This window comes from Mustela erminea, chromosome 5, assembly GCF_009829155.1.
Source record: "Mustela erminea isolate mMusErm1 chromosome 5, mMusErm1.Pri, whole genome shotgun sequence".
In the NCBI taxonomy this organism is placed as follows: domain Eukaryota; kingdom Metazoa; phylum Chordata; class Mammalia; order Carnivora; family Mustelidae; genus Mustela; species Mustela erminea.
Genome location: NC_045618.1, coordinates 61829318 through 61855495, shown reverse-complemented (window position 1 = coordinate 61855495; position 26178 = coordinate 61829318). Strand labels below are relative to the sequence as shown.

At 43.0% G+C, this 26178-nt stretch overlaps 1 protein-coding gene across 3 annotated transcripts in view; it reads left to right on the top strand.

Annotated features, from left to right (window-relative positions):
- INO80 (INO80 complex ATPase subunit) overlaps positions 1 to 26178 on the top strand; it is a 136272-nt gene extending 110094 nt beyond the window's left edge. Inside the window, exons 28-36 of one of the 3 annotated variants that reach the window (XM_032343326.1) lie at positions 1795 to 1889; positions 9509 to 9581; positions 16744 to 16902; positions 17645 to 17747; positions 18518 to 18606; positions 21118 to 21270; positions 21576 to 21735; positions 22446 to 22661; positions 24576 to 26178. In XM_032343326.1, coding sequence (XP_032199217.1) covers positions 1795 to 1889; positions 9509 to 9581; positions 16744 to 16902; positions 17645 to 17747; positions 18518 to 18606; positions 21118 to 21270; positions 21576 to 21735; positions 22446 to 22661; positions 24576 to 24793 — 1266 coding nt within the window. In that variant the 3' untranslated portion in view covers positions 24794 to 26178. Of the gene's footprint in view, positions 1 to 1794; positions 1890 to 9508; positions 9582 to 16743; positions 16903 to 17644; positions 17748 to 18517; positions 18607 to 21114; positions 21271 to 21575; positions 21736 to 22445; positions 22662 to 24575 lie in introns of all 3 variants that reach the window. The other 2 variants (XM_032343325.1, XM_032343327.1) reach the window with 2 other exon arrangements.

Below are 26178 nucleotides of genomic sequence, written 5' to 3'. Positions count from 1 at the left end.
TTCATCTTTTAGTTGTTTTTCTGTGGTGTGAGGGTGTAGACATTCCTCTATTCTGCTTTTAGCTGCTTTTTCCATGTCCATTTACTTGTTGTTTTGAAGCTATTTACTGAAATCAGATCTAAACTCATCTAAGCCTTCTGAAATCCCACTGCTCCCCTGGGTGGAAGAGCAAAGGCTTAAAGCAGTAAACAGAAAAGATTCACTTCTGTTGCCTCAGTAACAGGCTCTCTGTAATCAGCATTGCTTTGACTATGGTCTAGGATTAATACCTCTGGTGTCATGCTGACCTTGACATACAAGTGATATCAACAGAAAGATCTATAAGAAGATTCCTTCATCAATGCTCTCACTGTGGTTAGAAATTCTGGTTCAGAAGGCAAGAGTGCTTGTTGCAGAAAGCCCACCTTGTGGTAGAAGTCCAACCAGTGGCTGTCTCTGTGTATAATCTAGTTATTTGGTTGTTATTTGGTTATTTGGTTGTTCTGGATGGCAGCATCTCCTGATTGGATTAACTACCAAGCTGTAGTGAGCCTTTCAAGACTATCGTCATGCTCTCATTTTTCACCTTTTTCCCTGAATCCTTCCTTATATAAAATACCCCTACTCTTCTGCCCTTAATCCAGTGCCATTATAGGGCTGTTCCACTAAATATGAACTTGAAACTCTTCTTTGAATATGTTCTACTCCTCTTTGATTATCAAAGCCCTTAGAGAGCCACTGGAGAAAGAAAGAAATAGTAAAAATATATACAAACCACAATGAAGATGTGTTCCTCAGTGAGCTTGTCTACTTTGTCACCAGCCTGTCCTCATACGTACCCTAGCCAGAGACCTCTGCCAAGCCATTAAAGGAGTTTGGGTACTAACTTGCTCTGAGAGTAGGCTGCCACACGCACTGTACCAGCCATATCCAGCTGTAGCAACCTTGTGTGCTGAGACACCCAACCAGGTATAATAAGAAAATATTGCAACAAATGAACGTCTGACCATAGAGAATTAACACAGACATCTCCCAAATGTAGAAATAACTAGTCTTTTTCAATAAGAAAAAGTTATTTTAGAACTGAAATAATTGTTTCATGGTGTTTCTTAAAATAAGCAGCTATGTTGAATTTTTGATAATGGTTCCTCTACAAATGGACTTTTTGAAGTGTAATCCATATAGTCGGGGGTAAGAAAGAGGAAATCAGTGCTCATTTGGACATCATTTGTAAGAGGAATTGCAGCTTCTAAAGATGGCATTATGTTCTCTCCCTTGCATCTCTTGAAGTTTCTTCTCCATTATTAAAAGTTGTAATTCCTCTTACAGGTGAAGTCTAGAACATGCTCTGCCATGGAAGATTACCTCATCTTCTGTTCACTCTGATGCTTAGGCTTCCCTTAACAATGATGCGTGCTTTGGGGAGCAAAACACTAGGGCGAGTTCCTTATGGAAAGAGAACTAGATATTCCATAGCTGTGAGAAACATCTGGTCACTGACTGAAAGGCCATTTTTGTTACGAAATTTCATTTTATTTTGTTGGTTTATTTTCATGAAACCTACTGAAATCTGCAGGAGTACGATTAGTTTCCAAGTTGAAATTGAGGGTGGCTGTAGTCTTCATGATACCTTCAGTTTTCATATACAGGCAGTGAATTCATTTGCAAGTTAAGTTCTCATACTTTTGAGATTACTTTCTTCTTGTTCTGGATATAATGACTTGCCCCAGTAAGGATGAAGTAGAAGGTGGGTAGATGTTGTGGGAATTAGAACACAGCAGTTTACATCTGATTTCTGTTTACTCTGATTGGCAGGAATACATGGTTTACAGGAAGCATACCTACATGAGGCTCGATGGCTCATCCAAGATCTCAGAGAGGCGGGACATGGTTGCTGATTTTCAGAACAGGTAACAATAATAGAAATTATAAAAATTCTCATTTAATTTTCCGTTAGTGCTTAAGATGATGAGTTTAAAAGAGATCTCAGCATCCCTCATACTTTTAAGCAGTCACGATATAGTCATTTTAAGAGGTAGCTAAATCGGCTTATATTGGTTCAGATCAATGTGTGTGTGGGAGAGAGAGAGAGAGAGAACAAATACTTAATAATTTTTGTATGCCTTCTGGGGCACCTGGGTGGCTCAGTGGGTTAAGCCTCTGCCTTTGGCTCAGGTCATGATTTCAGGGTCCTGGGATTGAGCCCCGCTTTGGGCTCTCTGGGAGCCCGCCTCCCCCTTTCTCTCTGCCTACCTCTCTGCCTACTTGTGATCTCTGTCTGTCATATAAATAAATAAAATCTTTAATGGGTGCCTGGGTGGCTCAGTGGGTTAAGCCGCTGCCTTCGGCTCAGGTCACTCGATCTCTGGGATCGAGTCCCGCATCGGGCTCTCTGCTCAGCAGGGAGCCTGTTTCCCTCTCTCTCTCTCTGCCTGCCTCTCTGTCTACTGTGATCTCTCTCTGTCAAATAAATAAATAAAATCTTTAAAAAAAAAAAAATACATGTCTTCTTACCGAATTAGCTACCCTTTTATTTGGGCAATAAAAGAAATGATTTCTCTGTATGAATCAAGATCCTCCTTTATGTGGATAATATATGTGTAGAAAGAAATCCACAAGGTTGTATTTCTAAATGTTAACAGTGGCTGTCTCTGGATATTGACTTATAGTTGATTTTTAGTTTGTTTTCCTTACCTCTTTTGTATAAGTTTAAAGAAAATACCTTCCTTTTTCCTGTTTTCCCTCCAGCACTGTAGTAGTAATACAGTACAGTATGACAAATCGCCGTGATGCCCAATCTGTTCAGCTGGCGGCTCTCAGTTACAGTACTTCTCCCACCTGATAATGAGCCTATGAAATTTCAAGTACCGCCTGCTGGATGCTGGTGGCTTACGGAGTCATAATTATCCTAAGTGCAGGTTCTCATTGTAATAAGCAGAGTCTGGTTACTGTTCCCTCCAAGGAGAAAGCCAAGCTCCACTAGCTGGTAACAGGGCTCCTGAACTTAGACCTGGATAACTGAAGAATAGAGCAGATCTTAATGTTCTGTAAATCTCAACAGTTCTGGATTTTTGGACTTTAATTGTGTAGGTGGTTAGTATTTAAGTTTTGAATTCTTGGGAAGAAAATTAAGCACTTAGTCATTTGTATTTAGGCCACAGTTTTTCATTTCTTTCATTTCAGTTTTAAAGCAAGGTTTACTTCAGATATAAAACAGTTTAGCCTAGGGGCGCCTGGGTGGCTCAGTGGGTTAAGCCGCTGCCTTCAGCTCAGGTCATGATCTCAGGGTCCTGGGATCGAGTCCCGCATGGGGCTCTCTGCTCAGCGGGGAGCCTGCTTCCCTCTCTCTCTCTCTGCCTGCCTCTCCATCTACTTGTGATTTCTCTCTGTCAAATAAATAAATAAAATCTTAAAAAAAAAAAAAAAAAACAGTTTAGCCTAAAATACATTCATGGCTCCACATAGAGTGCCCTCTGATTGATATTTTTTGCTATTGCATGATGCTTTATAATGAAGCACAAGTAAGGAGATAACCCGTGTTTCGGTTTACAGTCTTTTACTCCTATAGCCCATAACTTCTAAGTTGAAGATATACATTTGATTTCAAGTGGTTATTTGACCAACAATGGACAGGGACGATCTGCTTTGAGCCTATTCCACTTGGTTACCTAGGAGCAACTGTGCTGACGGCCTAACCTAGCTTCTCACCTAACAGAAGCTATTGGCAGATTCTTAAATTGATTGAGACATGTATAAGCATAATACAGTTGACCTTCAAACAACATGGTTTTGAACTGCACAGCTCGTCCACTTATATACAAGGATTTTTTACTGATAAATATAAAACAGTACTATAAATGTATTTTCTCTTCCTTATGCTTTTCTCTTTTTTTGTAAGATGTTTTATTTATTTATTTGACAGGCAGAGATCACAAGTAGGCAGAGAGGCAGGCAGAGAGAGAGGAGGAAGTAGGCTCCCTGCTGAGCAGAGAGCCCGATGCGGAGCTCAATCCCAGGACCCTGGGATCATGACCCGAGCTGAAGGCAGAGACTTTAAACCACTAAGCCACCCAGGCACCTCTTCCTTATGCTTTTCTTAATAACTTTTCTCTAGTTCACTTTATTGTAAGATTATAATATAAAATACACATAACATACAAAGTATGTGTTAATCAACTGCTTGTATTATTAGTGAGGCTTCTAGTCAGCAAGCAGTAGGCTGTTAGTAGTTAAGTTTTTGGAGAGTCAGAAGTTATGTCCAGATTTTCGACTATGCCAGGAGGTTGCAACGGTAGTGCCTCCCTATAACCCCATCATATTGTTATGTTCCCCCAAGAAAAATTTTTTGACCAGCTGATCTTAGTCTTTTCTTGATTCTGAAATCAAATGAAACATATTTTACTTTTTCCTTGCCTACTCCAACCTAAGAGCTTCAACTCTTAGGTATATCCCTCTGGTCTTTAATATGTATGTGGTTGTATTTACATGTTGATACCATATTGTGGATATGATTGCTTGTCCTGATTTCTTCCACTTAACATTATATATTAAACATCTTCACATATCGTTTAAAAAGTCTTTGTAATCATTTTTAATGACTAATACTCCATTACACTGGATATTTATACCATATTTCTGTTGTTAAAATGTTGAGTAACTATCTTTGTTTACAAAGCTTTGTCAGCATTTTAATTTTCTTAATAGATTCAAAGAAAATTACTGAGTGAAGGGATTTGAATATTTAAGACTTTTCAAATTGTCGCATTACCCTATAGAAAATTCTGCCAATTTAGAGTCTGACCAGAGCTATAGTATGTTGATTTGTTATAATTCGATCTTCTGAATCATAGAGGTACAGCTCTTCTTCTAGCTGACCCAGTGGACATGAGATCATATTTTATAGTGATCTTTTAGTGGAAGCGACTAGTAGATGTATCTCATTTATTACTTCTGAAACTGTCCATGTAATTTGTGGAACATTTGTTTGGGCAATCCCAGTGTCGCACAATAGTTTTGAAAAGCTTAGCTCTAAAAGAAGGCTATTTTGACCATTAAATTATACTAAATCTGCTTCATAAATACTTGTTTTTACACAGCTTTCTTGGGAAGCCTTACTTAAGCTTCCAGAGGGAGGAAATGATACTGAGATTCAGTATTTGAGTAGCCATCATTTTAACACATGTGTCTAATATTAGGCAAAATGAGAAAAACAGACTAATGTATCCTTCCCTGCCTACATGATGAGGTAGTTGACTAGAGTTGGAATTAGGAGTAGGACATAATCTCTTCTTATATATAGGGTCTGAACTGTGCCTGTGCTGATAAGATGCTTCCCTGGAAGACCCCTCCAAATGGGAAGTTCTCAACTTCTAAATTTGAGTGACTGATGTAGCCCAATATAGAGAAAAGACAGGTGTTTTTGAAAACAAAAAAGCATGGCTTGCCAAATATTTTCATTATTATAATGAAAAGACATCAAAAAGAAAAAAAGGTGGTTTCAACTGGAGAGCCCTGTGGCTCAAAGGTCAGCCAGAGTAAACAAGAACTCCTATAAAAAGCAATTTACATTCCCTTCATACAAGATTTATTTATGAGGGATCCTTCCAGGAAAAAGTCTGACTGAGACCAAAGACTGTTTGGCCAGGATGTCCTGACTGGGCAACATTCAGAACATGTGATTAGTGCATGATCCTAGAAGCCATTCACAAGGTCTTTGCTCTGGAGTGCCTCAGCCTTCACTTCCCTTCTTACTACCAATGCCATTTACCAAATGGATCTCTCTCTCTCTCTCTCTCTGTCTCTCTCTAACACACACACACACACACACACACACACACACACATCATCTGATCCCTTTGGAAAACGTAAGAAAAAGTGAGTGTAGCATTGATTTTTCTTAGAGTGTTCCAGCATTCTGGCTCTCTTTCAGTCATTGAGCAAGTCTTCACTGCATTCGGTTAGGCTACATGCCCAGGACTATTTGGATATTTTGGTGCATAGTGGCCTCAGTGGGTCATTAAACAAGAATAAGAGTGAGAAGACCTAAGCATTGTCTATTCTACGCGATTTCATAGGCTCCTTCACAGACCACCCAGAAGCCAGCTCTTGGAGGCCTGTTCAACAGAAACCCTGAGTTGAAATTCATTTTCAGCCCCCTAGAGGGCACCCAAACCATCTTGTTGCCTTCAGGGATCCTGTTTTCTTCCTTTTAGGCAGAGCCCCCAAAACAGTAATTCACATTATCAGTACTAGATTAATTAAGTTGAAAGGAACTTCTCAGCAGTTTGAGTTAGATGTTTTTGTTTATAAATGATCCAGCAGTGTGTTCTAGGATGGATAGTAATTTATTTTAACAATGTGAGGTTTCCATAATCCTTATTTTTCCATATCTGGGGATTTATCTCTGGCTGTCCAGACTATGGAAATGACCCATCATTCTGCCTCTACCCTTTTTTTTTTTTTTTTTTTTTTTTTAAGATTTTATTTATTTACTTGACAGAGCTAGAGGGCACAAGCAGGCAGAGGGAAAGAGAGAAGCAGGTTCCCCACTGAGCAAGAAGCCTGATTTAGGACTCAATCCCAGGACTCTGGGATCATGACCTGAGCTGAAGGCAGATGCTTAAGTGACTGAGCCACCCCAGTGTTCCTACCTTGCTTTTTTTTAAGTAGATACCACATCCAGTGTGGAGCCCAACATGGGGCTTGAACTTGAAACCCTGAGATCAAGACCTGAGCTGAGATCAACAGTCAGACGCTTAACCTACTGAGCCATCCAGACACCCCTGCTTTACCCTTCCTTATTATTGTAGTTCCCAACTGCTTTCTACCTCCCTCCCTGTCTCATCTCCTTCCCCTGCCCCTACCTCTTGCTCAGGCTCTGGACTTCTTTAGGAATTCCCAAGAGTTCCAGCCATTGGGTGGTTCCATCAGCTCTCACACAGGTATGGGAGAGAAGCCTCTGACTGCTGTTTCTGTATCCACCAAAGCAGGAGAGAGAAGTGTGGGGAGGGGCAGTCTTCTCAGGGTCAAAGAGGGAAAAATTTTTCTGTGAAGATTAGTGTAGCCATGGGAAGCTCAGTCAGTTTTTATTTGCAGCCTCACTGTGGTTAGATACGCTCTTCTGGGCTATGAGGTATCAAGCTTCCATTTACATCATCTCATATCTATAGGAAAATGTGTTTGCAAACTAGCATGTGCCTTTTAACTTTTTGGGTTTGCCTCTATGTATTAACTATAAATGGGGACATTTTATAATCTAAATAAGTAAAGTTATGAAACATTAAACTTGATGATAAAATTCAAGGATAAACTAGTAGAACTTCAGTGGCATATGAGTGGCCCAGTTCGTTTAAGCGGCTGCCTTCACCTCGGGTCATGATCCTGGAGTCCCAGGATCAAGTTCCGCATTGGGCTCCCTGCTCTGCAGGGGAGTCTGCTTCTCCCTCTGACCCTTCTGCCCTCTCATGCGCTCTCTCTCATTCTCTCTCTCAAATAAATAAATTAAATCTTTAAAAAAAAAAAAAAAACTAGTAGAACTTCAGTGAGAGTAGAGTATAGAGCTTTTGGAATCTGGCCTTATAACAGGCATGCAGACATACTTTGTTATCATTCCTGCCTCTAGGAACCTTGTATGTAACTAAATGCAAATAATGGACGATTTCTCTAGGACCAGCACAGCTTCGTGATTAACCAGGAGGCTAATTTCAAAATAGTTCCTTTCCTGATACTCATGTTTACTGTTGATGTGTCATTGCTTAGTCACTTCAGCTGTATTCAGAGCATCCTCATTTTATAGTCCAGGAAACAGACCTTCAGTCAAATGACTTTTTACCAAGGAAGAAAAGCATCAAGGGATAAATAAAATTCATTTTACACTGGAATTTAGTACCTCTTAATACCTCTATGCCGTATCTGAAACTTGAGTCATAATGCTCTTCCGACTAAGTCAGCCAGGTTCCCCTGTATTTTCTAATCTGTTCTATTCCTTTCTTTATTTCTTTAATGTTGTCCAGATCTACTGAACTGAGTTCATGGCCAGTAATAGGTGTGACCTGCAATTTGAATAACACTGGTCTAAATGAATTTCTCGTTGTATTCCTCATTTTAATCATGAGAAAAGGGATTAGCAGCTTGATTTGAAGGACTGAAGTTTGCTCACTGGTATACTGCAGTTCCTTTCTCTCTGAAATGTTCTGGAAAATAACCTTGGGTGGCAGGAATATAAAAATGCAAGAGAATCACCCCTGGGCATAAAAATATATGTTTATTTAAAAAAAAAAAAAAAAAAAGGGACAGCCTTTGCCATATTCCAAAGTAAAAAAAAAAAAAGATTGTTCGTAAAAGCCCTCAGTGTCAATCCACTTGGAAGCCCGTTCCCGGGAGCTTTTTTCTTTCCTTTATGTTCTCACCTTCATTTAATAAACTTTCACTTCACTTTGCCCTTTAAAAAAAAAAAAATGCAAGAGAATCTTAAAAAATATGCAAGAATTGGGTTCAAACTGAGCCCCTAGTTGTGTGTGTGTGTACATAGATAAATCTTAGATAAATCTTGTGGTCCAAGGCTCCTCACTGTGATCTGGCCTGGGCCCTATTCCTAGAAGGTATTCAGTAAATATTTGTTGTCTGAATGAGTGACAGTGGCACCTACTGGTTTTCTTGTAATTCTGGGTTTCTTTAAAAGGACAACGGATGTCAAGAGAAACTTGAGGCAACTGTATCCAATCATGGGGCCTATGTTGCCATTCATTAAAAAGTACTTTCTTTTTTTTTTTTTTTAAGATTTTATTTATTTATTTGACAGAGAGAGAGAGAGAAAGATCACAAGTAGGCAGAGAGGCAGAGAGAGAGAGAGAGAGAGGGAAGCAGGCTCCCAGTCGAGCAGAGAGCCCAAGGTGGGGCTCAATCCCTGAGACCATAACCTGAGCCAGAGGCAGCGGCTTAACCCACTGAGCTACCCAGGCACCCTTTTTAAAAAGTACTTTAAGTCTTCATAGATTGATCCTAAGTTCAGCTTAATATGTTGAAGTCATGACCTGGTTCTTAGTCCTGACCTCAGGGTCATTTTTCTGGGACTGATTTTATTCTTCTGAAAATGAGTGCTTTGGGAATTATAATCGTTAGTTTCCACATTATTGGTAGTCATGATTCCTGGGGGAAGTGCCAAGGAATACTGGTTTTTGTACCCTCTGTGTGAACTTCAAATGGTTTGACTTGTTTGAACTACGACTATTATATAGCTACTTCCATGTTTTTCTGTTAAAGTTTGCTACATATTTATAATTATACCACCTATCAGTCCATCAGTATTAGTAGGCAGCAGAAGTATATCAGCACATTAGAAGATGACAACCATGATTTCATTTTAACATCAGAGCACCTTGGTACAGTATGTCAGGAAATGTGGATCAGGCCTGGGTAACCCTTTCCAGTTCTGGACACCACTCTGTTTTCAGAGATCCCTGTCTATTGCCACATGCTTTCTTTCTCTTGTAGTATTCCCTCTTAACATATCTTCTTCCCTTTTCTACAGGAATGACATCTTTGTGTTCCTGCTAAGCACACGAGCTGGAGGACTTGGTATCAATCTCACTGCTGCAGATACAGTGAGTAATAAGAGCACAACATACCAGATATGCAGGTTTTAAATATGTTGTTCAGTTGGCATTACCCTTTACTTTGGGTCACACTTTTTATTTCTTTGCCTCATTATGTTAAAAGATAATAGTTGCGTTTTGGCTGGAACATTTTAGCTTTCCTTCTGGACTTTGCTGTCCATTCTGTGTGAATAGGTTTCTTACACATTCATTCAACAAATATTTAGTGAATGCCAACTATGTGTCCAATATTGTTCTAAACACTTGGAGTACCTCAGTGAATAAACAGATTTAAATAATCTGGCTGGGTTAACAATTTGTTTTTAGGAGCTATAACTGAACAAATCAGAAATTACTGTTTTATTGCTTTTATGCATTATTCCACCATGGGAAAAACTCATGTTTTTCTATCCCAAACTTCAAAAGGTGATTACCAATGAAATTGTTAATTTTAAAAATGAAGACATTGTATCAAAATTATTTATCCTTTCATACCCAGCCTCCTTGGAAGAATACTTCAGTTGACTGAAGTGGAAAAGAACATTCCTTTTGAATCTCAGAATTTTTCCCAGTGTTCAAATATATTTAATAACAATTTCAGTAACCTTGAGACATAAAAATGCATATGAAATTGTTTTGTAGCATGTAATGGCTCTAAAAATGTCATTTTATGTGGCTACTGTGGTGCTTCTTTTTGAAATATAGAGCATGAAAATTCCCAGAAACGGGAGGAGAATGCAAACCCTGTAGAGTCATGGAGAAATGAGGTAGAAGGGGGAGAAGAGGTATGAATAGACTCACAAGCTACAGAGCTAGAACTAGAGCCCATGTTCCCTAATCTGCACCCCTAGGCTATGTCCACTCTCTCTCCTTATTAACTACTATACCGTAGGGCTACCCGACCTCAAGAAAGAAGCAGATTTTGTAACATCACTAAGTAGAATATACAGAACTCAGCTGTACCTTCCTTGGCACGTAAAGCTCATCAGCCAGTTGACCAGGTTTGGACAAGACTCCAGGGCCTAAGAACTGCTGGAAGCGTCACTGGGTCGATGCTAGATCTAACGTACCCATCATCAGCTTCGGTCATCTTAAGGGAAGGCTGTCATTGGTGGTTGCTATGTTGTGGGTTCTCTGTCTTGGTGGCTCACTTGATGTGACATCAGAGAGCAGAAATTTGGCTTTCTCTTTACTCCTTGGTTCTCAGCTCTATTTTTTAAGCATTCCATACTGTCCTAACTTAGTCATAATCTCAATGTGAGTACAGGAGTCCAGTCTCAGCCCCCAGCCCCATATTAATTCTCTTGGTTTACTTACACCCTTCTTTGTTACCCATGCCGCTCTGTTTGCCTCAAACTCTCAGGTAGTCTTCATCATCTTACAAGACAAAGGATAAGCTCCTTTACATGGCACACAGGTGCCCTTTATTTTGTGGCTTTTATCCTTTTCAGTCTAACTGCCAGACCCCTTCTCAAAATTTATGTTCCAGAAGTAATGATTGACTTTTTGTGCCTGGATGTACCATACTGTATTACACTGCTGCACGAACTCTTTGCTCAGCACCTTTTCCACCTGGTAAACTTCTGTTTATTCTTCAAGACACCATTCATGATTGGGGATGGTTGTTTTATGTGCGCTGGTGTAGCTTCTCTGATAAGGTGACACTTGAGCCAAGATCTAAAGAAAGTAAGAAAGCAAGCCAAGCATGTATCTGGCAGAAGGAAGAGCATTCCGTGCAGAAGAGATAAGTGCAAAGCCCTGTGGCGAGAACATGCTTGGCGTGATCGGACCACAGCGAGCAGCCGTTTGTAGGTGAAACAGAACGGATGAGCAGGAGAGGCTGCCAGATAAGTGTTGTGAAGCAGATCGTGGAAGGCTTCATGGGCTTGTAAGACTTTTGAGATGGGAGGCCCCTGGAAGCATTTGAACAGAGGGGTAACTTGATGTGGCTTGAGTTTTAAATGTATCCCTCTGGTTTTGGGGAATAGTGTGGGAAGATCTACAAGGAGAAAGGTAAAAGCAGGAAGTTCAGGTAGGAGTTAGACACTATGTGATGGTGACTTGGACAGGTGTAGAAGCAGTGGAGGCGGGCGGAAATAATAGGAATTGCCATGTGTTTTGGAGGCACAGGCTGTAGAGTTTGTTGCTACGTTGGATGTGGGATATGTAGGAGGTGTCAAAGAAAACTCCCAAGATGTTTGACTCAGGCACTTGGAATGATGGAGACATCAATTACCAATTAAAGGGAAGATGCTGGGAGGAACGGGTTTGAGAGGGGAAATTGAGAGTTTGGTTTGGGGTGTATTCAGTTCAAGATTCTTAGCAAACATTGAAGGGCGAGGTCACCCAGGCAGCAGGGTCTGGAGTTCAGTAGAAAGCATAAGTTCATGTAATTAAAACACATCTCAGGGGCACCTGGGTGGCTCAGTGGGTTAAGCCTCTGCCTTCGGCTCAGGTCATGATCCCAGGGTACTGGGATCGAGCCCCACATCAGGCTTTCTGCTCTGCAGGGAGCCTGCTTCCTCCTCTCTCTCTGCCTGCCTCTCTGCCTACTTGTGATCTCTGTCAGATAAATAAAGAAAAAATCTTTAAAAAAAAATAAAATAAAACGCATCTCAGCTTGCCTGTCTTAGGTTTGGTCTGTGGTTTCTTAAGTAGTTATTGGAGCACCTGGGTGGCTCAGTCAGTTAAACTTGATTTTGGCTCAGGTCATGATCTCAGGGTCTGCTCACTGGTGGGCAGTGTGGTCTGCTTATCTCCCTCTGCTCCCCCCCAGCTCATTTGCACGCTTTTTCTCTTTTGCAAATCAATAAATCTTTAAAAAGGGGCAGGATAGTTCTTCTAGTCATTTATTTGCATAGTCAAGAAAAAAACAGCTTTGAGCAAGGAAATCCTGCTTTATGCTTCCAGTAATCACATAATTTGCCCTGTGAGGTTAGGAGCTCCTGCCAGCCACAGAGAAACAAAGTAGGCTGAACCCATCCCTAGAGGAGTAGAGGTAGGAATTCCCTTTTCATCCTAGGAACTAGAGAGAAAGGGCTCTGAATGTTCTGAGTTCCTAGTTCCAAAGTAATTTACATTTAATTTTGAGGGGAAGGCTTTGGGGACCTACTTGTAAATCAGAACCTCCTGGAATACTTTTCAGTAAAATGTTTCTCAAGATTGAAATGAATTTCTAGGTTATGCTTTGTGTGAAGTCAGTGTGTGTGTGTGTGTGTGTGTGTGTGTGTGTGTGTGTGAGAGAGAGAGAGAGAGAGAGATTAGAGAAACAATAGGCTTAACTGCTTGCCTGGCATTCTTCCTTTGTCCTAAGATTTATTTAGCTTTGGAAGATTCCCCAGAACCATTTATGGACAAGGAAGAGGTTAGTCAGCCTAAGATGTCAGGAAAAACTTAATGTCTTATGATTGAAAATGCATATATAAACGTGTATTTTGTAAACAGTGGGACTCTGGCCCACTCTGTTAGTTAAAAACAAGATTTTAGCATGTGATTAATGGCCCCTTATTGTTTTGTTCTTTGTATATTTTTCCTAAAGTAGGGATCTCTTTGCATTTGTCTGTCTTTAGTGAGGAGGGGTTGTTATAAACTGCGCTGTTTGTTTTGTTCTTTTTTTTTTTTTTAAGATTTTATTTATTTATTTGACAGACAGAGATCACAAGCAGGTAGAGAGGCAGGCAGAGAGAGAGGGTAAAGCAGGCTCCCCGCTGAGCAGAGAGCCCGAAGCAGGGCTCCATCCCAGGACCCTGGGATCATGACCTGAGCCGAAGGCAGAGGCTTTAACCCACTGAGCCACCCAGGCGCCCCATGTTTGTTTTGTTCTTGTGTCAGACCTGTTTTAAATGCTCACATGTAGAGAAAGAAGGAGGAGCTTTTCTCTCTTGGTGGCAATGTGAGGATTCTTCTATGTCCCATGAGACAATATGGGACAGACAGCTTTCGGCCTTCCCAATGCTGAGCTCCCACCGATTCTCTTGGGTGAGAGTTTCACCCTCCAAGCGTTGGTCCAACTTTTCCCAGTTCCTCTCAAAATGTTCTGTTTTCTATTTCACTCCCTCATTCCCTGCAACTCCCTCTCATTGACCTATAAAGCCAGTGCCTCCACCCCTCCTCAGCTGTCACCTCCCTCTCCCCTCATGCCGTCTGGCTTGGCATGTACAGCTTCACGAAGGTGCTCTCTCTTAATACATTTCCACTTAGTCATTGCTGGGCCATGCTTTGTGGCCATCCATTGATTTGCTTTCCTCTTTACTGGCTAAGTTAGTTGTTCTTATCCTTTAATTGTTAGTTGTTTTTCTCTAGAATGTCTCACTGAGCTCCATAAACCTGAATACCGAATCTAGGTATCCTCACTTTCCCACTGTGGGGAAACCTTCTATCTGGCTTGGTTTTTAGTTCTCCCATTCTTGTTTTAGTTCTTTTAGTTCTCCCGTTCTTGTTTTAACTTACCTAGCTTGTGGATACTTCATGCTTTTTCCTGATAAGTATTTTTCTTAAGAAAATCTTATTTTATTCAAGTCCTCCCAAATTCTCCACCTCTTTTAACCCATTTAAATGATAATTAGTCACTAAATGTGGGAGTTGCTTTGAAGTTAAATTGCCAACCTCTCCCCTTAGCTTTTTTTTTACCTTTTATGAGCTCAAAAAACCTAAGTTGAATCAGATCTGGTTGCCACTGAGACTTCCGGGAAAAAATGTGAATGTTAAGAAAGCACCTATGAAATGATTCATAATATAGAACTTCCCATTACAAATTCCTGCTGCACCATTGCCTCAGGCTCAGGTAACTAACTAAGGGTACTATCTTTTGGATGAGACATCAACTGTCATTTTCCAGTAATAGTCATTTTAGATGTGTTGAGCAAGTAGTGTTTCTCCCCTATCCAGTCAGAGGCCTCCATTACATTAACTCTGTCTTCTCGTCCTTGTTCTCTCTGAAAGTTTAAAGTAGATTTTCTATAATTTTGCATATCCTGTTGAAACTCCAAAATATCCTGTCATCAGGTTTGCTCTGCTCTTTTACAAATGTAAGCATTGTCTGCTTCGAAATCCTAGGTCTGTGGACACTATAGATAGCAGTAAGTTTTCACAATGATTTTCTTTTCTTTGTCAGGCAGTTAATAATTTTCTTCCTGAGGATTCTGACTGATGCTAAAAATTGTGGGATTATACCTCATGTAAAAGCAAGACAAAAGATGCAGCATCAGAAAGAGCCAGTGGGGGTTTTCCTATTGTAGGCAATAGTGTTGAAAATGCTGATGCCTTTTGTCCGTCTTCACTCAAAGTCTGAATTCTGCAGAGAATGGCAGAATTGTGTCCAATTTTAAATGAGAGAACAAATAAATTACTTCGGAGTGAATCACTCAGTTTACATTTTTAGGCTTGGTCTAGTGTTGATCGGTCCCCTTAGAGATTCTACTATTAATTGACTAGTATTTGTGGCATTCTTCTTTACACTGATGGATGCTCTCTGTCCTACAATATGACTAGATAGGGAGATTTTTTAAGTAATACACATGGAATAATTGGGCACCCATAGAAGATAGTGATTAAGTGAGAACTTGGGCCAGGATAGGCAATGCAAGGTATTGTTAATAGTGCAGGTTGTGGAAGGAGCCTGTTAGGACTCAGGCCAGTCTCTTTCTGATTGATAAAGGAAACACACAAGGTTTGTGTGAAAATTTAGTGACCCATGTATGCACACTATTGCCAGATACATTGTAAATGCTGAACAGATTTTCACCATTATTATTGCTAGTAGGAATCCATGAGGAATAGGAAAAGGGACATTGTTATAGTCAGGAGAAATCAGGGAGGCCTTCTTGAACGTGGGAAGCTTGAATCAGACCTTAAAGGACCAATAGAGAAGAATTGAGGGTCTATAGGTCAGAAAAAAAGCTTAAGCAAAAAGTGGTACAGACAGTCATAAGTGAGGAGCACTGAAGAGACCTCTCTAACAGAAAGGAAGGGACATGTTTATTTTAGAAAAGAATAGAAATGAAATTGGCTTAGTATAGCAGGACCTGATTGTTAAGGGGAGTTTGGGCTTGGTGTGTTACTGCGTAACTGGCAGGGAAATAGAGTGGGCTAGAGTGGTACCCAAAGTAGACTTAAAAAAAAGAGAGACTGAACTCTTGGAAGCCTGCTGGTCTGACAGTGGCAGCGATCCAGGTGTAGGTGATAAGGTCCCAGTCCAGAATAGGGACAGTGGGACTGTAAAAACGAGAGGTTCATTCTGAAGAAGCAGTGGCTGGATTTGGTGACTTGCTTGAATATGGATGAGGACACATGAGGACCATTTGGAACTGGCTTTCTTTCAGGAAGTCTCCTGTATTGAATAGTAGCCTCAGGGCTGAGGACCCAGGAGTCTTTGGGCTGTAGGATCACTTGTGGGGGAGAGGAGAGGAGAGTACATTCTGCTGTTCTTTATGTTTGTTGTTCAGCAAACCAGAAGTAGCTTCTAGGAAACCTTTAAATGTTTCTTTGCTGAATTCAAGGGATAGGAAATAGGAGCTGGAGAATGCCAGGAAAGCTATGCCTATCCCTTACCATAGTAGACTAAGTGTTAAAGAGAAGGCTTTCAGAGATGCTGGGCTGGCTCAGTTGGAAGAACATGTAGCTCTTGAACTTGGGGTCATGAGTTCAAGGTCCACATTGAGGGTAGAAATTGCTTAAATAAATACATGAAAACTTTAAAAAAGAGAGAAAGAAGGTTTTCATATTCCCCCACCTCATAGGCCTACCAGGTAATTAGGCTCTGTGATCTTAGATAAATTCTGTAATTTCCTTGTGTCTCAGTTTCCTCATCTATAAAATGGGGGTCTTAATAGTACCTAAATCATAGTGATTATGGGATTTAAGTGAATTAATACACATAAAGCAACTAGAACAGTGACTGGCACATAGTGAGCACTAAGTATTAGGTAGGTAACTATTAATATTATGGCTGTTCCCTCTTTTTAAATGAAAAGAGGGTGGGGAGGTGGCGGAGCTAGAGTATGTCTCTTTTGCCCAAGGCAAGTGAAAGACTGGCTTGGTTTTTATGAGTAGATGTGCATTCATCTTCATGCCCTTAATGCAGGGGCTGCAAGTGACTGGCTTGCCCTCGGAATTCCTGGTCTTGCCATAAGAGCGCCTCAGTCTTTGATGTATTCTTGTTCTGCCTGTGCAGGTGATTTTTTATGATAGTGACTGGAACCCCACTGTGGACCAACAGGCCATGGACAGGGCTCACCGCTTGGGGCAGACAAAGCAGGTTACTGTGTACCGGCTCATCTGTAAAGGCACCATTGAAGAGCGCATTCTACAGCGAGCCAAGGAGAAGAGTGAGGTAAGCAACAGGCAGAGGAAGTAGTGCAATGGTGGAGAAGCTGGAAAGTCAGCCGCGTGTACTCTTGCCTTCCATGGATCAGAAGGGGATGAAAAGTTCTTCTGATTAGAAAATAAAATCAAGTCCTACTGCCTTGGCTGTTCATTCCTCACTCCTTTTCTGTCCTAATGGTGTCTACAGGCTAGATAGGGCTGTGGTTCGTGGGAGGGTGACACCAGTCATGGCTCTCCTGTTTCACATACTTTCCCATTCAGGAAAAGAAAGAATGACATTTGAGCTCTTCCTAGTACTCTCAATTTGACGATCTCTAAATTGTTTGCCAGATTTGCTAGTTTCCTTGATTTTTTTTTTTTAAGATTTTATTTATTTATTTGACAGATAGAAATCACAGGTAGGCAGAGAGAGAGGAAGGGAAGCAGGCTCCTTGCTGAGCAGAGGCTTGATCCCAGGATCCCGGGATCATGACCTGAGCCGAAGGCAGAGGCTTTAACCCACTGAGCCACCCAGGTGCCCCTTCATCTTGATTTCAATATTATTGGATCTTCTAGCTATCATTTAGCAGTCCCAAGCAAAAATAGTTTTCATTGTTCTTTCTGTCGGATAAATAATCTGGATGAGCTGGTGAGATAAATGAGAATCAAGTGCCAGAGGAGCAGATTGAGAAAGATGTCACCTTCTTTCTGGATATTAGCCATAAGGGAATGGGTGCCTGCTGGTGATGTTTTGATCTGCTTTGGTATAGATTCAGCGGATGGTGATTTCTGGTGGGAACTTCAAACCAGATACTTTGAAACCCAAAGAGGTAGTTAGTCTTCTTCTGGATGATGAAGAGCTGGAGAAGAAATGTACGTACTCTATACCTCTTACTAAAGCTCTCTCTTCCCTACAGAAGATTTTTCTCTGTCCCCTCCCATCCAAAAATGATAGGGCTCCTTGGCTGTGTGCTAAGGGTAAGCAAAGCCAAAGACTATATTTGGGGAGAAATGTTTTTCATGTTAAATTAAAACCCAAACAAGAATGTGTTATGGAGTAGAAGGCAAAACTCAATTTGTTTTAAAAGTACTATGACTTTGAATAAATTTGCATCAGGGAGGCTATATCCCTAGACTCCTCAGCAGTAATGAATTTACTCTGTTCTGTCTAAAGAAATGCTTTTATGGAGAAGTTGGGAGAAACACTCTGCTATAGCACTTCTCCCATGTATTGCTGACTTTGAGAACAGTTGGTTTCAGAATTACCTTGTGAGCCTCTGGGGATGTCAGTATCACATCAAGGAAGTATGTCTTACAGTGCTCACAATAGCCACCACCTTCTAAAACCCTTTCAGGACTCTGCAACCGTATTAAAAGGTTGAAAAGAAAAGAGGAAAGAATAAAGTCAAGAAATGGACCATGACAGTTTAACCGAATGATGGTTTGAACCCCAAAACTGTTAAAAATCCAAGAACTCTGTTCCCTCTCCATGTTAAAAAACCAGTTAATCTGCCCTAGACCGAAGTCCTGTCCTAGAACATAAATACCAGAGGATATGTGGCCAACTTAATTTCAGAGAATGAGGATTCTGATTACCACAGGCACTTCATCAGATCTTCACATCTTTTTAATTTTCTTGTTAGTGAGACTGCGGCAAGAAGAGAAACGGCAGCAGGAGGAAACCAACCGAGTCAAAGAACGCAAGCGCAAGCGGGAAAAGTATGCAGAAAAGGTATCTCAAGGTTTGGGTGGCCATCAGGGACCGGTAGGGGACAGGGCAGTGCTTTAAAAAAGGCTTTGGGTCCATGGCTTATCATCTTGGTTACTGGTCGGTATCCAGCTTCAGCTCTGTATGTGGTGAGTAGTAGTTCTATGCTGATTGACATTTGACCAGGAGAAATGTGGCCTTAGTAGACCGGTAGTCCCCCACAGACCTACCTTGTTTGGTCGCATGGAATTCTGGAAACTATTTGTTGGGGTTGTTGCAAAGCATGGGGCTAAATATGGATGAGATGAATCTTACATTATCGGATTCCACAGAATCTTAGAAGAGGCCTAAGAGGTCATTATATCCAATCTACTTTAATTCTGCTAGTCATCTGCTGTCGGCAAAAGAAATCACTGGCCAGTCTGCTCATCTTTTTTTTCTCTAATTTATACGAAAGATTAGAGCTGGTTTTTGTCTCCCTTCTGACATTTCCCACTTAACCCCACCAGGCCAACTGCAAAATGGAATGTAGTTCCCCTTACATTTCTCCCTGTCTTGCTGTTTCTGCCAGAGTTTTATTTCAGTGATCCTTATTCCTGATCTTTATTGAGAAGTGAATCCAAGTGAGGCTTTCAGGATTTATTCTTGTTTCAGGAGTCAGCCCATTGGTTCCGACCAGGTTCCCAGATTTAACACTGAAGTATTGTTAGTTCAGAACCACTTTACTACCTTCCAGAAAGTACTTCCTAATATTTTCTAGTGGATTTGGTTTACCTTTGAGTCGTGCTGCCCTTCCCACTTTTATCAGCCCTGGTCTTGGATAAGATAGCTACCATGGGCTTCAGGCATGTGGATCGCTCTGGGTCCTCAGGCCAACCAGTTGTCCAGGCTTCATTTCCTTGGACTTCGATTTGTCTGAAGCCTATTGTCTGGCCACATGTTAACACTGATTCTGTAATAAGTGGAGGTTGAGTTCTTCCCCTTATCCAAGCTTGTGTTGGACCTCATGTCCCTTGTCCCTTTGGCCATATGACCTTGACTGATAGTCAGCAGCCTCGGAGCTTGTCTGTGTGACTTGACCATCTTCCAGTAGATACACCAACTCTTCCTTTTGTAAAATCCACACCCTCATCTGTACCTTCTGCTAAGCAGAACTGTCTCTAACCTGAAGGATGCCTTGGTACTCACTATATCAAAGTTGAAAATCTAGGAACTGTGACTCCACCCTCAAATCTCTAACCCATTACTTACTACTATTTAGAATTAAAATAGCTTCAATATTCAGAAATAACATCAAAGAAGAAAAGATGGGGTTTGTTTTTTATTTGTTCATTTGTTTTTTTAGCCCAAATTCAGTAAATTTACTTTGCAATACAGTTGATACCATGAGCATTATTGAGCCAACAGGATATCAAAATAAAAAGCTGTCTAAAGTTAAAGGCACAGTACATTAACAAACAAATGACCCTCAGTCACGGAATTATAAATGCAGTTTGGAATGGAGGTTGGCGGGAGGGGAATTAATCCAGACTACAGCAATGAAATCCTTGAACCACAGCAGGTGGTTTTCTAATACAGAGTGTTATAGGGTTTACTGAGTTTGCATCAGAAGCCATCCCTGCTCTGAGTAGAGAAATTTCAGATAGGGGCGACTGGGTGGCTCAGTGGGTTAAAGCCTCTGCCTTTGGCTCAGGTCATGATCCCAGGGTTCTAAGATCGAGCCCCGCATCGGGCTCTCTGCTCAGCAGGGAGCCTGCTTCCTCCTCCTCTCTCTCTCTGCCTGCTTCTCTGCCTACTTGTGATCTCTGACTGTCAAATAAATAAATAATCTAAAAAAAAAAAAAGAAATTTCAGATAAACATCCACTGGTAGTATAAACCACACAAAGACGTTAACCCTGATGTAGGGGTGGGTACAGATGCCTTTAGGTGCAGTGAGTGGATGTGATTCCTAGAATTTTCTAAGCACATTCTGCGATTTCAGGTCCCTAATCTGTAACAGAGCCCTAGATAGTTCTAGACCTGCTTAATGTAGCTCAACCCATAAGCATTTACATGTAAACTGAGAAAGTAATGACAAAAGCAACTCATTATTTCTTGGGTATGATAAGAACCTTTGTCCTCCTTACGCATACTTAAAAAGAAAGCAGAATGAAAACAGATGTGTAGAAAATACACTAAAGGCACTGGGCCTCCCTCTTGGAGGACCGAATCAGTTCCATCCCTGTGGGTGCTGTGGCTCGGACATGCCCCTCAAGGGTCAGGCTTTGTGCAGCCCTGATGCAGTGTGACTGGCCCGCCTTGCACCTCTGTATTACTGGGGTAGAATATACATAAATTCTTCTTAAGCTTTTCCTTTCCTTCTTCCTTAGGAGTTTTTTCCTTCCTTAAAAGTATGCTAATTGGGGAGGGGGGAAAAACCCTGCCAGTTTACAGAGAGTCAGATTTCTGTCATCACTTTCTTTTCCAACCCCTTTTCTTTTGGTGCCTATCTTCATGCTTTTTCCAAATTTCTTGATTTGTGTGTTCCCAGAAGAAAAAGGAAGATGAATTGGATGGGAAAAGGAGAAAGGAGGGTGTGAACCTAGTGATCCCATTTGTTCCCTCGGCTGATAACTCCAACCTCTCTGCTGACGGGGACGACTCCTTCATTAGCGTGGACTCGGCCATGCCCAGCCCTTTCAGTGAGGTGAGGCTCCTTTTAGATGCCTTCATCCCGGCAGTGGGGACTATGTCCTGACCTGGTAGCCTTCGCTTCTCCTGGAGTTCTCCTGCCTTGGGGAAGGGGGCTGCACATGGAATCCATAAGGAAAAAAGGAAATGAGGACAGGCTGGCTTCTCTGGAGCCAGAGCAGGGAATTTTACCCTCAGGAATGAAGCCAGGCAGGAGAGGGAAATAGTGACAAGGGCTGAGAAACACGTCCTCACTTGGGTCTGAGGGCCATGGGCTGTGGGCACCAAGAATGGTGGTGATCTCGACCCTTCCTCCTCCAGATCTCCATCAGCAGTGAGCTGCACACCGGCTCCATCCCCCCTGATGAGAGCAGCAGTGATATGCTAGTCATCGTGGACGACCCAGCCTCATCAGCCCCCCAGTCTCGGGCCACCAACTCTCCTGCCTCCATAACAGGCTCCGTTTCAGATACTGTGAATGGTGAGTGGTACTGCTGTCTCGTACAGCTTGGGCCTGGTCCAGTGCCTCAGGAGAGGCGTTGGTTCCTTGCTGGATGAAGTCCCAACTCCTACGATCATGGCATTTTCTACATCTGTGAAGAAGAGTAGAGTGGAGGAAAAAGGAGAATTGATAGGCTTATTCTTTCACTAGCCCTGTCAAGTGAAAGGGAGAAAGAACTTTATAAGGATTTCAAACTTCTTTGTTTTCTAGTCAGCCCTGTATTTCATATTCCACCTTCATTTTTGCTAGTTTTTAATTAAAGTTTGCTTCTCTGGGCCTTTCTTCACTTTGGTCTGTGGGGCCCAGTGGTGCTATTTCTTGAGGAGCTCTAGCTTTAAAACTTGGGAGTAAAAGCTGACTCAACAAGGCAGGAGCACATTGAAGCACACAGGTGAACCACAGGCAGTACACGCCTGGGGTTCCTTTAGTAATGATCTAGTTTAAGGAAGAAATTCAGTTGTAATGCAACCACTCATTTCGAATGAAAAGCAACTTAAGGAATCCGGCTGTGTTAACCGTTCAGAATTCTTACTAACTCTGTGACTCCTTGGCCCAGCCATTAAATGGGGACGGGTCCCTCCATGGGAATCCTAAAAACCCCGAGAGCCAGCCCTACCTGTCCGCGGAAGATTCTGTTAACATGTAAAGAGATTGACTCTTTTTCCCTCTTGGCCCATTTGTTCCCACAGGAATTTCCATTCAGGAAATGCCAGCTGCAGGACGTGGTCACTCAGCTCGAAGCCGAGGCCGCCCCAAAGGTTCAGGAAGCACAGCCAAAGGAGCAGGGAAAGGCCGGAGCAGGAAGTCCACCGCGGGCAGTGCTGCTGCAATGGCAGGAGCCAAAGCAGGGGCCGCGGCAGCCTCAGCAGCAGCCTATGCTGCATACGGGTACAATGTGTCTAAAGGTGCGGAGGCCCCCGGGGCAGGGGTGAGCTGTAGGCTCCATTCTGGAGAGGGACCGTCTAGAGGGTCTGTGGAGTGTTCTGCCCAGAGAGCAGGTAGGGCACCCCTTGGGCCCAGGAGGCTCCTTCCCGGAGGCCTCATTGGGTTTTGCTTCTGTACTGAGCACTCCTGACTCTGCCCTTGCCCTTGTGGCTTAGTACAGTTTCACCTTCGAAGTGGAAGTAACTACAAAGAGAGCCGAATTGCTGGACTATACTGCGTTAAATAATCATAGTTCTTCCTGCTTTGAGAACTGATGTTTTTTCCAAGATGCATGTTTTAGTAATTATAGTTCAGTAATCTGGGCTAGCATTGTCTGCGTTTGCCACCACCCGCGCCGTGTGCGTGAGAGTGTAACACATGGCCCCGCTCTGGAGTGAGTAGTGGAAGTGAGAAGAGGGAGCCATCTGCGGACTGTGTTTAACAGCAGTGCACGATAGTGTGCGTGTACTGAGTGACAGAAAAGGGGAGGCCTTAATTGTAGCTGTAGCTCGGAAGAAGGGGGAAACTGTGGACCTGAAGACAGAGTTGCCAGGCTGTAATTCAGAAAGGAGGAGAAGGATGACGAAGGAAGTGGCATATCCGGGGCCACCAAGCAGGTCAGTCAGGCCGTGCTCAAGAGGGGCAGTTGGAGTCAAGAGAGGAAACACATGGCAGGACCTAATGGACAAGAGCTTCTCAGGTGTGGGATGAGGAGCTCTGGAGAGGGAGGTGGCTATGGTGAGCTCGGCGTGTGGATGTTGATAAGCGCAGCCTGTAGGACAGCTATGAGGGGTGCGAAGGAGAGCGCCATTTACCGCCTTGTCCACATTCACAGCCTGGGTTTGGTGTTTAGCTGAGAGTGTTGTAGCAGGTGTTGCCCATGACTGGATGGAAGGTGTTAGTAAATGTAAGTCCCCCTCCCCATCCTCCTGTGGCAGGAATCTTAATGGGTTTGTTCGTTCAATGAGTATGATATATACTTAGTCCAGCATTTCTTAACCTTTTGTCGGCTCATCACATCCTTGGAAAACAGCAGTCACATCAGCAGTCAAGGCTGCCGTGGCAAGGGTCTCACCCAGACAGACAGAGCACAACACCCATCAGGCTTTCTTCTGGAGATCTGGTCTGAGAAGGGGCAGGAGGGGTGAAGGAGGCAGAATGTCACGAGGAAAATTGACAATGCTTAGTGACTGGGAATGGGAAAACCAGGGAGAGGACCAATGCAGAGATTCCCCAGCAGCTCCAGGGTGGATGGGAAGAGGCAGTTGTGTGCCCACCAGGCACTCAGTACTCTTTCAGGATAGAAGAGTCCGCAGGAAACAACTAAAGCAGATCAGACAGTATGTTAGGAGGTGTAAGTGGATTTGGCTCTACAAGGAGGAAAGAGTTGTCACCCTGGGAGCCATCACTGAGGAGGAGCAATTTGAACTGGGTCCCTGAAGTGGCAGAGCTTGGGGAATGGGGGACATCTTGTGAAGTAAAGGAGTGAATAGGAGCAGCTAATCACAAGTGGTGTCCCAAGAAGGAAGAAAGACTATGTAAGAAAATACATTAGTGCCTAAGAAGTTCCATGCCACCCTGCTTCCTTGGCTTCCCCACATTGTGTGACGTGTGCTCTGCCTGTGAGCATCAAGGTGACCATCTTACTCCTTGTGGATGAGGTGACGTGGAGAAGGCTGAGGAGGTGTCGTTTTTCCCTGAAAAACACATCCCTCTTACAGAAGAGACAGCTGACAGGAGAGCAAGCAAATGTGCTAGGAAGACATTGGTAAGGAATGGGAGGGGCTGCCCACAAACTCACCTCCAGCAAACTCCAGTAACCAAGGTCGATTCCTGGGGCAGCTCGGACAGGCCTGGTGCCTATACTCTACTTGTCTCTTTTTTCATACCCACAGGAATCTCTGCCAGCAGTCCTCTGCAGACGTCTCTTGTTCGGCCTGCTGGCCTTGCTGACTTTGGACCTTCAAGCGCCTCTTCTCCCTTGAGTTCCCCTTTGAGCAAAGGAAATAATGTTCCTGGGACTCCCAAGAGCCTCCACTTGACCAGCAGCCTAGCCCCAGACTCCCTGGTCCGGAAACAGGGCAAAGGCACCAACCCCTCCGGAGGACGGTAACCACCTGGACCTTCTAGCTTCCTTCAACCAAACCAGGGGCCAGAGTCATGGCCCGCATGTGGTCTTTGGATGGCTTGCCCAGTGCAGCGTCTTACATCCCAGGTCAGAGGGCAGAGATGACTAGTTGCAGCAAGGGAAGGACAGGCAGGTGGTTGGTGTGAGCACTTTTCTCACCTGTGTCTCAAGAGGAGTGCTCTGGGAGGCCTGTTAGGAAGAAGGCCCAAGGACAGAGATAGGCCTTGCAGCATCTCAAGTGAACTTGACAGCCACATCTTAAACCTCGCACTAAGGAAGGGCCTGACATAAACCCCCTTTAGATGCTCAGGCACACAGTCTCCCTCCCCATTCCACTTGGGCTCTGGCCATCTCCCTTGCAGAGGCTCTGCAAGTGCTGTGAAGAACCTTCCACGGTGGAGACATCTCTTAGTGCTGTGATTTCCTGTAGGGCTAGGAAAGGAGGAAATCATGTATCTGGCATCCTCAGTTTTTGGGCAACTCCCCATGTCTCCAGATCCCATTTGCCAGAGTGTCAGCACCGAAGAGAACAGCGAGTGCGTGAGAAGGTTAGTGGCTCGTGAGGGTGACACAGGCTAGAGGAGGCATGCCCGGAGGCACCTGTTTTCCCAGCATTTCCTCCCCTGTCCTGCATGGTTCACACCAGAGAACCTTCAGGTCCCACCAGCAACCGTAGCAGCAGCTTCCACCCCAGGACTTCCAGAAGCCAGTAAAGAGACCAGGAGCCACCTTAATCAGCAGGACATCCTCACTGCCCCTCTTGCAGACTCCCCTTGCCCTTCCTGAATGCACAGTCTCCCCATCCCTGCCCTTCAGCCCCCTGCTTGGCTGTATGCACTGTCTGTATTGCACTGAGAAAGGAAGGGACAGCAGGAGTGAGGCGGAGAGGATGGAGAAAGGGCAAAGCTGAGCACCAACCCTCCTGGCCCCAACTCCACCCGCCTGAGCTTGCTTCCCCCCAAGAGGGGCAAAGGGGTGGTGTTTGCATGGGAGGTGTTTCTGCCTGCCCCCAGCCTGATGTCCATGGTGGAGCGGGTGCTTCCGTGCGGGCCAGCCTCTAATTTGCACACCTGAAAATCGCGGAATTGAGTTTAGACAGATTGATTTTTAAAACTTTTTTTTGGAGTAGGGGTGGTAGGGGAATCATTTAATTTAAATCATTAAGATTCTCCTGCCCAATCCCAGACTCTTGTGTACAGATACTATTTAGAGGGAATCAGAAAAATGCCAAGCCTTTTTTTCTCTTTGAATGTGCTGTCTATTTTTATAACTGAACTTGTACATATGTATAAAGAGAGACACATCTTTCTTTTACTAACTGGAGAAAAAAAAAATCTTAAATAAAATGGAGTGAGATAATTTTATGTAAA